The sequence below is a fragment of the Molothrus aeneus genome, chromosome 20, assembly GCF_037042795.1.
Source record: "Molothrus aeneus isolate 106 chromosome 20, BPBGC_Maene_1.0, whole genome shotgun sequence".
Classification (NCBI taxonomy): Eukaryota; Metazoa; Chordata; class Aves; order Passeriformes; family Icteridae; genus Molothrus; species Molothrus aeneus.
The window spans coordinates 1,118,620-1,134,583 of NC_089665.1; the positions used below are offsets into that span (position 1 = coordinate 1,118,620).

The 15,964-nt window shown below is 48.4% G+C and overlaps 1 protein-coding gene across 1 annotated transcript in view; it reads right to left on the reverse strand.

The window, feature by feature from the left end:
* Positions 1-395: 395 nt before the first annotated feature.
* GALNT17 (polypeptide N-acetylgalactosaminyltransferase 17) overlaps positions 396-15,964 on the reverse strand; it is a 252,120-nt gene continuing 236,551 nt past the window's right edge. The window contains exons 8-11 of the mRNA XM_066563263.1: positions 15,109-15,246; positions 13,059-13,154; positions 5,155-5,322; positions 396-2,988 (exon numbers count right to left, since the gene is read on the reverse strand). Coding sequence (XP_066419360.1) covers positions 2,860-2,988; positions 5,155-5,322; positions 13,059-13,154; positions 15,109-15,246 — 531 coding nt within the window. The 3' untranslated portion in view covers positions 396-2,859. The remainder of the gene's footprint in view (positions 2,989-5,154; positions 5,323-13,058; positions 13,155-15,108; positions 15,247-15,964) is intronic.

The window sequence follows — 15,964 nt, forward strand, 5'->3', positions numbered from 1 at the left end:
ACAGAGACCCTTCCCTGACCCAGGAAAGCACCAACCCAGTGCTCAGGAGAACCTGGGTGGAAGGAATGGGTTCAAGGAGAGCTCCAGGTGACACCAGGAACATTTAGGGACAGCCAGCCTGGGCTGGGGAATGCAGGTGATGCTTTATTGGCCACATCACATCTCCTTCCAGCTTGTGGGGTGAAACTGTTATCCTGGGGGTGGCAGCAGCAGGGATGGATGGGATGGGAGTTAATCTGTGCCCACCATCTCTCTTGATCTCTCCTTCATTTCCATTTCTTTTAAAAATGGAAGCTTTATTAAAACAGCAGCAGTTTTCTATTAAATGCAGAGGAATGACTGCCTCTCTATCTCAGCAGCAGAGAATCTTTTGAAAATCACTCAAGAGGCAAGGCTCAAACCAGATATTTAATAAGAATCACTTGGAGATCACTTCTTAAAGCAATTAACAGATGATTAGAGATAAGCGAGATGCAACAACGAGACCCAGATCTCAGACAGATTTCTCCCGGGGTCACCCTGCAGTCACCAACGGTGTCAGGACAGAACAGCAGAGGAAATTCCCACTTTTCAGCCTGATTCTCCTCCTGTTTCCAGTGGTTTGGAAGCTGGAGCAGGGAGAAGGGGCCAACACCTCCCCGGGGCTCTGCCCCAGCCAAGGGTCCTGGAGCCCAGGGTTCATCTCCACCTTCCCTTCCTGCTGCTGGCTCCGGGGCTGCTTTTCCTTCTGGAGCACGAAGGAAAGGCAGGTGTGAGCCTGAACATTCCAAGGGATCCCAGGGCTCAGCAGCAGCAGGATCCTTGTGCTGTCCCTGGGTGTCCTGTGCCACCTGGCAGGGGGACTGCAGTGGCACCAGGGGCTGGGGACAGGCAGGGACTGCACAGAGCCAGGGACTGCACAGAGCCAGGCCCTCCTGGCCAGGGGCTCAGCACAGCCAGGATGGAGCCCAGGAGCAGCCACACATCCCACCCAGCCCTGCTGTGGGGCTGGGACCCGACCCCACCACTGTGACATGTGACAAAAGCCATCTGCTGCCACCCTGGGCACTGGCAGGGCTCGAGCTGGGCTGAATTTCAGCACAGGCAACACCCAGGGGTTGTCTGGCTGCTTATCCTGACCCACACAGTCTCTCCCCCCAGTATTTGCTCAGTTTAAGGGAGTTTTACCAGCTGGGCCGGAGCTGTGGGGTCTCAAAGCCCTCAGGGTGTCCTGGAGTCACCAGGAAATTGCTTCTCTTAGAAGGCAGCAACAAAGGCAGGGGGAGCTGGCTCATGCATCCACACAGTTGTGGTCATTTCGGGTTTGGAAGTGCTCAAATTTATTACACAAGGGATGATGCAACAGCGAAAAAGAGAGCAAAATTCTACATTGACTCTCTACTCTGCAGGTCAGGACAACTAAGAGGTTTTACTTCATTAAGGAAGGCAGGGGGAAAATCAGAGACAGCCCCAGTGGTTGAGGGAGCCTTGTAAAGCCTAAATGAACAATCAGTCCTAGGTGATGCTAGTTGCTGTAGAAGGAACAATGAAATAGATCTGCTTCTGTTCAATAAATTACTAAAACATCAGTTATAAACCTGCTGCATGGCATTGGAAATTCAGCTCGTTAAACATCCAGGGAGCTTCATCCTGATGCAAATGGAAGACAGGCATGAGTGCTCTGCAGCAAAGGACTCTGTGCACATCCCAGCTTGGGAAACATATTTACACATCCATCTCATATATTAATCTATTTGAGTGCACCCTAGCCAGAGGGCAGCCACAAAGAGGATTATTCTGGGAGAAGGGCAGGAGATGGGCTGGATTCTCCTCCCTGCTGAGCAAAGCCTGTGCCCACCCACGTGCAGCAATGCTGCAGGATCCTGTTTCCCTTCTCCAGGCCCCAAGCAGAGGACTCCCAGGTGGATTAGGCAGCCAAGATTTGGCAGCCAGGATTACTGAGAGCCAAAAATAAATCAGGTGAGATCCCTCCACCAGAGCAACAAGCCTGAAGTGTCCTCAGGGCCAAGAATTTCAGCCAAGCTGCCATTTGCTGGGGCCTTGGCCTCCCTCCCTGTCCCTTCCACGGCCCAGGAAGGGCTGCAGGCTTGGCCAGGCCTGAGCAGGCAGGACAGGGGTGTCCAAGCCTCAGAGAACATTCCTGCTGTCACCCAGAAGGGCAGGCAGACATCTCAGGGATCCCTTTGAGGTCGCCATGGAGGGAGGGGCTGGCTTGGCCAGCAGCGTGTGGATGATGGAGAGGGGCAAGGGGAGGTCAGGGGGTTTATTCCATTGCATTGTTTTGGGTAACTTCTGTGGTTAAGAGTTGGAAAGATCCCTGGGAGCTGCTGGGGGGTGTTTTGCTTCTCCAAAACTGAGGGAAGGGGTTGCTGGATGCAGGGACAGGAAAGGGAAAAGGGAACAAGGACCCAGCAAAACACCCCATCCTTCAAACTCGGCTCCTTTAGGGTTTGGGAACATTTTCTTCTCCCAAGCTCCTCAGTTTCCACACTTGCCAGGCAGGTCTGTCCAGGCTCCTGGTGCAAACCTCCCCAGCCCTTTGGGAGAGCTTGGAGTTGTGTGGGAAAGCAGAAATTCCCTGTCAGTAAATGCTGCCAGGCTGCTCCAGCAGGGAATGGGGCACCTCTTGGAGAGCTGGCCAGAGGGAGCAGCAGTTCTGAGCCAGCCCCACACAGCTGGGATCAGCTGGGGGAGACACACACGTGGTAAAAATAAAGCCACAAGTGCCCATCTGCCCCAGGTCCTGTCCCAGGAACACAAGGAAAGCTCTGGTTGATATTCCATCCTTTCCAAAGGAGTCCAGGCCGATCAGTCCCCTCAGCCGTGGCTCAAGTCAGACTCCCCCGACTCCTCCAGCCTCTACTTGATGAAGTTTTTAATTGTCCACCTCTGCCCTGTGCAGCTGCGGAGGATCAGGTCAATGCCAGCCATGCCCCTGTTCTCCACCTCCAGGCACCGCCCCGTGCCCTTGTTCAGGATGGCTCCGTTCTGCAGGTGGAGAGATGGGAAAAGATGGAAAAAGGAAGATATTAATTGCCTGATGTTAATTGCCTGGGAAGCAAAGCAGCACCAGGAGGGCAGCCCTGGGTATTACTGCTGGAAGGGGCACTCAGCTGGGTGGGAAGGCAATGCAAACAATAAAATAATTCCCCAAATAAATGGAGTGAGCACCCCCTGTCCCTGACAGCCCCCAAGGGACACGTGTGACCTTTAAATCCCACAGCTGATGGGAACTGGGACCCTTCTGTAAAAGCTGTATCATTGGCCTGGGCTGTGAGATGTGTGTGTGTGTTGTGTCCCCATGTGTCAGAGCTGGGGCAGTTCTCTGCTGTTCTTGGGGCAGTTTTCTTGATCTCTCCCCCAGCCAATCCTCCCTGCAGGAGATCTCTGCTGTCCATGGCCACTGAGTGTCCCTGCAGGGCTGATCCAATTCCAGCATCCCATGGGGAGATGCTGCGCCCAGGGCAGGAGCCAAGCATTCCTACCTGGATCCAATGTGAGCCTGGCACAGCCCAGCAGCCTTTGCCCAGGGCATTGCCAGAGGAGCAGCTTCTGCTGCCCTGCATGGCCAGAGGGAGCCCAGGCCCATCTGCAGCAGCCCTGGAGCTGCAGAGGAAAACTCCCCCCTTGTGCAGGATCCCTGCTCCAGCAGAGCCACAGCTGGCACTGCAGGAGGGCTGAGCCCCCATGGGATGGGGCTGTGCCACCCCCTGACACACAGGGGACAGGGACTGCTCTGACCCTGGCAGTGCTGTTTTGTATTACTGCATTTTTAAATTTTGTTTTTATTTTCTTCCCTAATAAAGAACTGTTATTCCTACTCCCATATCTTTGCCTGAGAACTCCTTAATTTCAAAATTATAATAATTCAGAGGGAGGGGGTTTACATTTTCCATTTCAGGAGAGGCTCCTGCCTTCCTTAGCAGACACCTGGCTGTTCAAACCAAGATAGTTATTTACACTCTGCTTTGGGACAAAATGAATTTCCCTCTTCATCCACAAGAAACAAAGGAATTTGGAAGTCATTGGCAGATCAGACATAACCAGATCCACCCTTCTACTACCAGAAAGGAAAACTTTGATTAGAAATTCTCCTGAAATGTTGCCCTGATCCCTCTTAACCTCCTCCCTCTGCCCCAGGACCTGGAATTCACTGTGCCATGGCACCATTTCCCCTTTGTCCCACCCCATCCCAGGGGCTGTGTCCCAGCCAGGCCTTGGGACACAGCAGAGATTTGGCCACGTTTCTCCTCACAGAGAAAAGCAAGGCACAACTTCCCAAGGATATTTCTGGAAATGGCAGTGAGGAACCTCAGAGAGAGAAAAAAGAATTCTTATCTCAATTGCTGCTCCTGTGTTGTCCACAAGTGGAATGCATTGGGGAAGGTTGTTTACCTGAAGGGAATTGGTAACTGGGTGTGAGTGTTTTGATTCACTGACTAATTGAATCCAGGTGTGTGTCAGGACTGTGAGCTGACAGCCACGAGATGAGTGCAGTTGAGTTGAGTGTGTGTACAGATTCAGTTTAGATGTAGTGTAATATAATATAGAATAATAAATTAATTATTATATTATTATATAATATATATAATACATTGATATATATTAAATTATTAGAGATAACATACTATATTATATATATTATATAATATATATAATATAATAGATATATTATAATATATATTATATACTCCCCATATTAGAATAATAAAATAAAAAATCATCATCATCATAGAATAATACTAATATAATAATAATAATAAAAAAATAAAAAATAGAATAATATAATAAACTTATTTTATTACTCTATTAATTTTTATATATATTACTAATTAAATTATAATTAATTTTACTTATTATAAATAATAAATAAGAAGTAAAATTAATAATAAATTTAATAATAAGTAAAATTAAATAAATAATAATAAGTTAAATTAAATAATAATAAGTAAAATTAATTAAATAATAAGTAAAATTAATTAAATCAATAAGTAAAATTAAAAACAAATTAAATTAATAATATAATAAAAATTAATAGAGTAATAGAATAAAATAATTAATTAGCTTTCTGATATCAAGGGGATTTCCTCCCCTTGCTAGGGGTCACCTTTTCCCGTGCAGAGGTGGGGACACCCAGGGCAGCCCCAGACACACCTGGATGAAGCTCCAGCGCTTGTGGAGGCTGCTCTTGACCTTGTCACAGTCCAGCAGCTGCGGGAAGCGGCTCTTGCCCGTGTCCACCAGGCAGCGCGTGTCGGGCAGCAGCGTGGTGGTGCCCAGGGCCCCCAGGTGCAGGAAGCCCTCCCTGGTGTACCGAGCCAGCTGGGGACACACAGAAACCCCTGTCAGGAAATGCTGCCAGGCTGCTCCAGCAGGGAATGGGGCACCTCTCGGAGAGCTGGCCACAGGGAACAGCAGAACACCCCATCCTTCAAACTCAGCTCCTTTGGGTTTTGGGAACATTTTCCTCTCCCAAGCTTGGGACCTTGGCCAGGCCTGAGCAGGCAGGACAGGGGTGTCCAAGCCTCAGAGAACATTCCTGCTGTCACCCAGAAGGGCAGGCAGACATCCCAGGGATCCCTTTGGGGTCGCCATGGAGGGAGGGGCTGGCTTGGCCAGCAGCGTGTGGATGATGGAGAGGGGCAAGGGGAGGTCAGGGGGTTTATTCCATTGCATTGTTTTGGGTAACTTCTGTGGTTAAGAGTTGGAAAGATCCCTGGGAGCTGCTGGGGGGTGTTTTGCTTCTCCAAAACTGAGGGAAGGGGTTGCTGGATGCAGGGACAGGAAAGGGAAAAGGGAACAAGGACCCAGCAAAACACCCCATCCTTCAAACTCGGCTCCTTTAGGGTTTGGGAACATTTTCTTCTCCCAAGCTCCTCAGTTTCCACACTTGCCAGGCAGGTCTGTCCAGGCTCCTGGTGCAAACCTCCCCAGCCCTTTGGGAGAGCTTGGAGTTGTGTGGGAAAGCAGAAATTCCCTGTCAGTAAATGCTGCCAGGCTGCTCCAGCAGGGAATGGGGCACCTCTTGGAGAGCTGGCCAGAGGGAGCAGCAGTTCTGAGCCAGCCCCACATAGCTGGGATCAGCTGGGGGAGACTCACACGTGGTAAAAATAAAGCCACAAGTGCCCATCTGCCCCAGGTCCTGTCCCAGGAACACAAGGAAAGCTCTGGTTGATATTCCATCCTTTCCAAAGGGGTCCAGGCCCTCAGCACCTCAGAGCACCAGCACAGAGGGCCAGGACAACCCAGAACCCCTGGGAACGTTCTATGGGGATGCACAGGGAAAGCAGAGCTGGAAGGAATAAATCCCAACTTTCTGCACCCTCTTATCCCTGCTTGGGTTTGGTTTTTGGAAGGAATAAATCCCAGCTTTCTGCAGCCTTTTATCCCTGCTTGGGTTTGACTTTTTCCAGATGCAGGTGAGGAATTGAGACACAGGAAGGGGGTGGGAATAATTCCAAGCATTAAAGCCCTCCTGGAGCAGACTCCTGCAGCCTCTGGAACGCTGTGGGATGGGGCAATGGATGGTTTTCCCTGGACTCCAGCTGGAGCCCTGCTGGATGAGCCAGCCTTGGCTGGGCTGGTGCCTCTGGGTGCCTGGCACAGCCTCCAGGGCTCCAACCAGGCAGCAGCACCAGCCAGAGGGGCCAGAACCGTCAGACATCTTTTTATGAAAAATCCTTTCCTTAGGATTTTTTTCCTCCGGAGAAGCTGAGAGGCCCCAGGAACAAAATGTAACCAATGGTTATCTGCTGCTGTGGAATGCAACAGGTGCATCTGGGATTGGGCTCATGTGGTTGTTTCTAATTAATGGCCAATCACAGTCAGCTGAATTGGACTCTGTCTGAGACACAAACCTTTGTTATCATTCTTTCCTTTCTATTCTTAGCTTAGCCAGCCTTCTGAGATGAAACCTTTTCTTCTATTCTTTTAGTATAGTTTTAATGTAATATATATCATAAAATAATAAATCAAGCCTTCTGAAACATGGAGTCAAATCCTCATCTCTTCCTTCAACATAAGACCCCTGTGAACACTGTCACAAGAACTGGGATGGGAGCCTGGATCTGCCCTCAGGAAAGGCCCAGGATTGCAGCTACCCCAGCCATTCCCATGGGATCCAACTGCACAGGGAGGCCAGGGGCTGGCCAGGCTGGCCACTGGGGCTGGGAGCAGCCTGGGACAGTGGGAGGGGTCCCTGCCACGGCAGGGCTGGCACTGGATGGGATTTAAGGTGCCTCCAATTCAGACCATTCTGCCAGGGGCTCAGGATGGGAGCCCTGGGCTGAGGTGATGGCCCTGGGGACACTGGGCACACAAAGGACTCCTCCATTTCAAGGAATGCCACCACAATATTTCCCTAAACACATTGAAATTCTGGAGTGAGGAGAAAGGAACACCAGTGTCCTGCCTTTTATAGTTCAAGGGAAAGATCTCCACAGCTGCTTATTTAAATTATGAATCAGGCCATTATCCAGCAGACAAATAAGGAGGATTCAGCACATTAATTAACTGAGCATATCTCTGACCCAGATGCCAGGGAACAGGCAGTAAATCCCACTGGGAGTTTGGGTTATCTGGGTTGTAATAATTAAACACTGAAATCAAGTTAAAACAATGTAACAGGGTCAGGCTGCAGCTCATGAGCCCAGATGCAGTCAGGGTGCCCAGATCCCTCGGGGTGGGCCTGGCTCTGCTCCCAAATGCTGCTGGACTTACACCCAGAGTGAAAATGTTGTGTACCAGAGCAGGCCCTGAGCTCCTCACATCTCCCTGATGTTCATTCACCAAGTGCTCCCCACAGGAGGGGTCAGGGGCAGCCCAAACCCTGATCACAGAACCCCAGAATGGTTTGGATTGCAGGGACCTTAACTCCCACCCAGTGCCACCCCTGCCATGGCAGGGACACCTCCCACTGTCCCAGGCTGTTCCCAGCCCTGTCCAGCCTGGCCTTGGGCACTGCCAGGGATCCAGGGGCAGCCCCAGCTTCTCTGGGCACCCTGTGCCAGGGCCTGCCCACCCTCCCAGGGAACAATTCCTCATTCCCAATATCCCATCCAGCCCTGCCCTCTGGCACTGGGAGCCATTCCCTGTGTCCTGTCCCTCCATCCCTTGTCCCCAGTCCCTCTCCAGCTCTCCTGGAGCCCCTTCAGGCCCTGGAAGGGCTCTGAGCTCTCCCTGGAGCTTCTCCTCTCCAGGGGAGCACCCCCAGCTCTCCCAGCCTCTCCTCACAGGACAGGTTAATTCCAAGCCCTAATTCTTCTTTTGTTATTCTGCTCCTCTCCAGAGTTTGCCAGGGACCCCAACTCAGCCTGGAACAGGACAAGAAACAAGGGAAAGACCACAAAGGAAAATAGTTTAGAACTATTCCAAGCCAAGCATTTCAAAGTGGCTCAAACTGAGGAGGTCTTTAACCCCTTCACCAGTCTGGGTGGCCCAAAGCCACATCCCCAGGCAGAGGCACTGACTGACAGCCCCAGCCCCTGGAACATCCTTCCATAAAACCTCACCCAGGAAACTGCACCGGGCCACCTCCCACCTCCAGCTGTCCCTGGGGGCAATCCCAGCATCACTGGGCCTGGAAAATCTCTCCCAGCCCATCGAGTCCCAGCTGTGCCTGATCCCCACCTTGTCCCAGAGCTCTGAGTGCCACCTCCAGCCCTTCCTTGGACACCTCCAGGGATGGATGTCACAGACATGTTTTATGAAAAACCCTTTCCTTAGGATTTTTCCTCCTGAGAAGCTGAGAGGCCTCAGGAACAAAATGTAACCAGTGGTTATCTGCTGCTGTGGAATGCAACAGGTGCATCTGGGATTGGGCTCATGTGGTTGTTTCTAATGAATGGCCAATCACAGTCAGCTGGCTTGGACTCTCTGTCCGAGCCACAAACCTTTGTTATCATTCCATTCCTTTTCTATTCTTAGCTAACATTCTGGTGAAATCCTTTCTTCTTTTATCTTTTCTAGTCTTTTAGTATAGTTTTAATATAATATATATAATAAAATAACAAATCAAGCCTTCTGAAACATGGAGTCAGATCCTTGTCTCTTCCCTCATCCTAAGGCCCCTGTGAACACGGTCACAGATGGAGACTCTACTTCCAATGCCTGACCCCCCTTTCCATGGGGAAATTCCTGCTGATGTCCCCCCTGCCCTCCCCTGGCCCAGCCTGAGGCCGTTCCCTCTGCTCCTGTCCCTGTTCCCTGGAGCACAGCCCGACCCCCCCGGCTGTCCCCTCCTGGCAGGAGCTGTGCAGAGCCACAAGGGCCCCCCTGAGCCTCCTTTGCTCCAGGCTGAGCCCCTGCCCAGCTCCCTCAGCTGCTCCTGGGGCTCCAGGCCCTTCCCAGCTCCCTCAGCTGTTCCAGGGCTGGGGCTGATTCCCTTGGCAAAGCTGCATCTCCAACCCATCTCCTGTGGTTGTGATTTCTGGCTGGCTGCATCTCAGGGATGGCAGAAAGTTAATTAGACATCCCAGCACCTGGGAAATAAAAACCTTGATGACCTTCATTGACTCTATTGGAAAATAATTTCGGGTTGTTTAGCTTCCCTTCTGCTCTGAGCAGAACATCAATTAGCAGCCATCAGTAAAATGTTCAGGATTTGCCTTTTACCACAATTTAATCTGATTAAAGGGTGCTGTTTCGTCACCCCTGCTCCTGCCGTGTCCCCCATGAGCTCAGTATTGATGGCTTTGTCCTCAACTTCTGCTGCTTAAATGGGCAAAACATATTTTATCCTATAATTAAATGAAATGCTCTGCTGGGTGAACATTATCTTAAGTTTTATAGCATTATAGTGCTTTCTATCACCTTAATATATAACCATAGCTGTGTCACTGCAATGAGCTATGGCTGCATTATTAGTGTAATACATCATTACAGCAAGGTGCTTCCATGAGGGATTGCTTCAAAGATGAAGCCATCAAGCAGGAAAAAAACCCATCAGCAGCCTCAATATAATTACAGGATAAAAGGATGATGATGGAGTCTCATAAATATTTGACCTGGAAGTGAATGGAAGCAGAGAGAACAGAAAGCTGAAGGGAAAAGAAGAGGAAAAATCCCCAAAATTTTACTCAGTGAGGGATGAGTGAGTAAAGGAAGATCTCAGCTGCATTCAGAGCCACCACCCTGAACTGCAGCCAGGCTGAGCTCAAATCCATGGGCAGTCACAGGAGAGAGCAGGAATTGGGGATGGGACACAAAGTGTCCAAAAAGGCCCAAATCCCTCCTGGCAGACCCAACATTCCCTCTCTCCCAAGCTGGGCTGGGCACCCACAGCCACAGGGCTGGGCTGGGACTGGATTTAGGGAGAGGAAGAGCTTCCAAGGAGATCCCAGCACCCCTGGTGTGGCAGAAGCAGGAGACACCACCGTCCCCCTGTCCTGGGAGGTAACGGTGCCAGCAGGGACCCCATACCTGCCCCTCTCTCACTGCTGCCAAGGCTGGCAGTAAAATAATTTATTTATTCTGAAATAAGGAATGTCTGGGGTGTCAGAATGTCTGGGATGGGCCCCAGGGTCAAGGAGAAAAGGGCGGATTTTGGGACACCAATTTTGCTTTGGGATGTGAGCAACTCTAAAGGAGCTCAACAACTCATTGAAGGGTTTCATAGACATACAAATAAATAAAAATTAAACATATACATATATATATACAAACCAGAGCTTCCATTACTTCTAACTCCATTCCCAGCCACAAATTCCAACCTGCAGCCCATTAATTAAACAGTTGTAGGGAAAGTCCAATTTCCTTCATGGTGCCACAAAGGCCATTTCAAAGCTTCTGCACTCACAGATAGCTGCTGAAAACCAGCATTTTCCAGGAGCTTCACTAATTGGATGTATCAGGAAACAAAGAAACTGCCAAGAACTGGCTCTCAGCTGAAGAGGGAAGGGACAATGAGGAGAGGGAAGACCAGGAAGGATGAAATGGGCAAGCTCCAGGCAGCCAGCAAAATCTGACTTCAGAACTAAAGTAGGGAAAGAAAACATTGTTAAGCTTCATCCCAATAACACTGAGGGAAAAATGAATAACCTGTTCTCAGCCACTCATCCTGAAGCTCAGGGTGAGCAGGCAATGACAGCCCAATCCAGTTTCTCACACAATAATGCACTTACAGGCTCAGATTTCCAGCCACAAAGTGCAAAAGGCACTTGGTGCCATTTAAGAGAAAAATGGGGTTTTTGTGCAAGAGCAGGTTCTGTTTAGCAGGGACTCCACCAACCCCAGGGACTGATCTCTGTTTAAGGCCAGGGTGACCCAAAGTGGGATTTCCTCCACCCCACAGCTGGTTCCCAGCTCCTCCAGTTCCCAGCTCAGGTGAGCTCTGGGATCCCTTAGTCCAGGCTGACTGTGGAGTGAGAACAGGATTTTTATGCTTTCCCATTCCTTGAACTGCACATTTTTTTAGCTAAAAATGAATCTCCTCAAGCCTGCTGGGCTCCAGATGCTCCAAAGCTTTTGGAGAGGCAAAAGGAGTGCTAGAAAACAAATTCCAGCCAAGCTGAAATGGCTCATTACCACAGCACTAATTGTTTTCTTTACCCCATTAGTCTGGGTTTATTCTGCTGGTGGAAGAGAAGTAATCCCACAATGGGTTGGGTTGGAAGGGACCTTAAAGATCATTTTATTCCAGCCTTCCAACCAACTCCCATCCAACCTGGCCTTGGGAAGGAAACTCTCAGATTGTGTCCATGATTATTGCTATTTACCTTTGTCTGGAAGATTTTATTTTAAACTACAAATTTCAAATTTTTTTTGTTTCAAATTGCAAAAATTCCAACTTTCCAACATTTTCAATTTACAAAGGTTTCCAATTTCTTTCAAGGCTTTTCCTTGCAGCTCTGGCAGGATGATGGGAATTCAGAAAACACTGCAGGAGCAGCTGGGGAAATCCCCTGTGATACCCATGTTATAGGAGCTTCTTTGAGTTAGGTCTCAGAGGTCTGTGACACACTCAAGATAGCTCAGCTACCCTTGGAGGCATAAAAATCAGTAGGATGGCTTCTGTTGCAGTGTTAAAAACAAAAAAGTTTAATAAAAGGCAAAATAACAAACAGGGAAAAGACCAAGCTAGGTGCTAGAAGTTCTTGCTCTTAGTAAAACACCTTACAAAAGTTATTAGCTTCTTTATTAACTTCTTTTTCTAGTAAATTGCCTAAGCAAGACTTTTTAGCTTCTGTCCAATTAGCTATCCTTAAGTTTGAGGTAAAGTCCCCTGAGCCTACAAAGTGCCTTTTTCATCCAATCAAAAAGAGAAATTTGAGCTTTTTAAGGAGACAAATGATAGTTTTACCACTCCCTCAACAAAAAGCACATTCCTACAGGCCCGAGGTGTTTTTAACCCTGGAGAGCAAAGGCAGTGCCAGCCTGTTCCAGACTGCAATGCAAGATGTTTTCTATTCCCATCTGTAGGGCAGATTACCTTTGTCAAGTGGGCAGTTTGCCTTATCTCTCTCTCTGAGTGACCACATTCACACCTCCCTGGGAGGGGACACCAGCTGGTAACAGTGATTGAATGTCACTGCATGGCTGATAAGATCTACAGCATCCCATTGGGAGATGTGAGCCCAGAGGGAGGAGCCAAGCATTCCTACCTGGATATAATCTGGAGATTCTGGAACCCCAGCACGGCTTCTGCACTGGATTCCCCAAAGGAACAGCAGCTGCCTCTTCTTCCACTGGATCTTCAGAGGAAGAGACTGCACCTTTCTACAGGATCCCTGCTCCAGCAGAGCCACCCCTGACACTGCAGGAGGGCTGAGCCACAATTCCAATGGGACTGCTGCCCACACCCTGACCCACAGGGTGTCAGGTTGGGTTCTGACTCTGTCAGTGTTGTTCTAGTGTACTGCATTGTTTATTTTATCCTTTTTTTTTTCCTCCCCTTAGTAAAAACCTGTTATTTCCTGCTCCAATATTTTTGTTTGAGAGCTCCTTAATTTAAAACTTATAGCAATTCAGAGGGGTGGGGAGGGTTTACATTTTCCATTTCAGGGGAGGCTCCTCCCTTCCTTAGCAGACTCTTGTCTTTCCAAACCAAGACACAGCCTCACCTGGGGGCCCCAGCCATGGCACGGGTACAGGATCGCTGTGTGGTTCTCTTGCGGGCCCTGGTCCAGGCACACGTCCTTGGCCTTGTTGTTCCGCAGCTGCCAGGGGAAAAAGGGGCAGAGTTATGGCAGGAAAAGGGCAGAGTTATGGCACAAAAAATGGCAGAATTATGGCAGAAAAAGGGCAGAGTTATGGCACAAAACCCGGCAGAATTATGGCAGAAAAAGGGCAGAGTTATGGCACAAAAATTGTCAGAATTGTGGCAGAAAAAGGGCAGAGTTATGGCAGGAAAAGGGCAGAGATAAGGCACAAAAATGGAAGAATTATGGCACTAAAAGAGGTGAAGTTATGGCACAAAAGGGGCAGAGATAAGGGACCAAAATGGCAGAATTATGGCAGAGAAAGGGGAGGGTTATGGCACAAAAATTGGCAGAGTTATGGCAGGAAAAGGGCAGAGTTATGGCACAGACAGGGCAGAGTTATGGCAGGAAAAGGGCAGAGATAAGGCACAAAAATGGCAGAATTATGGCAGAGAACAGGTAGAGTTATGGCAGAAAATGGGCAGAATTATGGCACAAAAAGGGCAGAGGTATTGGCACAAAAGGGGCAGAGTTACAGCAGTAAAAGGGTGGAGATAAGGGACAAAAATGGCAGAATTGTGGCAGAAAAAGGGCAGAGTTAAGGCACAAAAAATTGGCAGAATTATGACACAGATGGGGCAGAGGTTTGGCACAGGGCAGAGTTATGGCAGAAAAAGGGCAGAATTAAGGCATAAAAGGAGCAGAGTTATGGCAGTAAAAGGGCAGAGTTATGGCACAAAAATTGGCAAATTATGGCAAGAAAAGGGCAGAGTTAAGGCACAGATGGGGCAGAGTTATGGCAGGAAAAGGGCAGAGTTAAAGGACAAAAAATGATAGAATTATGGCAGAAAATGGGCAGAATTATGGCACAAAAATTGGCCGAATTATGGCAGAAATGCAAAGTTATGGTGCAAAAGGGGCAGAGTTAAGGCCCTCTCTGATCAGAGAGAAGCAGGAAATGGATGCTCAGCCCTCTCTACCCTCTCTGGCTCTCACTGCTGTGTCACCAGGAATAATCAGGCAAGGAAAACTTGCAGAGCACTGAACCTTTCTTTAAATCCAAGGCTAATGATGATTGGTTTTGTATCATAATCCCCATTCCAAGGAGCAGGGTCCCTGGCCACAGCTGGCTCTGTGTTTGGTCATGGGGGGTGGGGACAAACCCAGGTTTAGGCTGCCTGAAATCAATGCAGAACCCCTCAGATTTCAGTGAAATCTCAGAGTGCTCAACAAGGCAGGGAAAAAATCCCAACTGGAAAAAGGATCACCTTGGAATCATCACATCCTTGTTCCAGCTGGGCTTTTTTTCCACCCCATACAATTCCAAAATTTCATTTTCTATGAAAATATAATTTTTTGGGAGGTTTTAGCTTGAAGGCCTTAAGTACCTTTGATAACAAATCTTTCCTAAGATGAATAAAAGTGAGTAACTCATCTGGTGTGCCCAGGCTTTGAGGAGCCTGCTCCAAGGGCCACCACTCCATCAATTCCATTGCAGAAGAGTATTTGTTATTAGTTCCCATAAATGACTCTTTCTATATTTCCAGAATGGTTTCAAAGCCAGCAGGAGATTGAATTAAGTCCCTTTATTTTATCTTGTCCCTAAGCTGTTGTGACAAGGCACTGAATCCTCCAGAGACCTTGTCAGGAATTAGGCTGAGTTCAAGTCACAGGGTTTTAGGAGATGCCTGTGCATTAAAAATACAAATACAGCTGCTTAATCCATGGAGTCAGTGGGAAATATGGATAATTTCTGTCAATTCACTAAATGATGTATTAACATCTACTTTATACAGTCTTCAAGATCAGCAACAAATCCCCAAACTGGTTTTTAGAAGAAACTGGGAGCAGATTTATGCAAATTTAGATAATTACATAGAAAAAGTCATAGAAGAAGTCACTCTTCTCCTTTGAGGCTGTTTCTCATCAGGGAGTGTAAATATTAGCAGGCTGAGCTAAGGGACTAAATTACCTCTCCATAAGCAATGGTGTTGTTGTATCTCCTCATTTCTGGATAAACATGGTCCAGGTACCACTGGAAATTTTTACACTTCAGGCTCTTCCTCAAGGCTTTTCTCTCAGAAACATCCCCAATGTCAATCCCTGGATTCTGAAAAACAACAACAGGACATCACTGAATGGTCACACTTCCAAAAAAAGCTACAATGAAAGTATTTCCCTGAGCTTTGAGATCCTTTTCAAACTGCCTGGAAACTGCCTGTGATTGAATAATTGCAGGAATTCTGGGATGTCCAGGGCTGAAACCATCAGAAGGAAGATGTGGCTTCCAGAGGGGGACACCAACTGCTCTGCTGGGTTTTGAGGCCCCTTGCAATGGCCATGGGCTGATGCTGGACAGGCCCTCAGGGATAATTTACAAAAGAGGAGCCAAAGGGAGAAGAAAAGGTTTGGAGGAAGGTTGGGAAGTGCAGTGAAACTGGGGAGTCTTCTCCCAGTTCTCCTGGGTTTGGATCCATCTGACAAAGACTGATCTGTATTTTTAAACAAGGTATTTTTAAAAGATTTCTCCTCCTGTTTGGGTTCTGAGGCACAGGTTTAGCAGCAAGTGGATATCAGGATTTAAAAGATGGAAATGCAAACCCTGGCTGGGCACTGAGCACCAAACCCTTCCCTGACCCCACTGAGACACAGCCCAGAGGAAGGGAGGGGTAAAAGGTGTAAAATAAATGGGAAAAGAATGAAGGAAAGAGAGAAAGGTTCAAGATTCAAATATAGCAGAGGCAGACAGCTGAGAATAAAGGATAAAAATTGCACGAGAAGAAAAGCTGAGGCTGAAGCCCAGCAAAAGCTCTTGGCAGTTCGGGCAA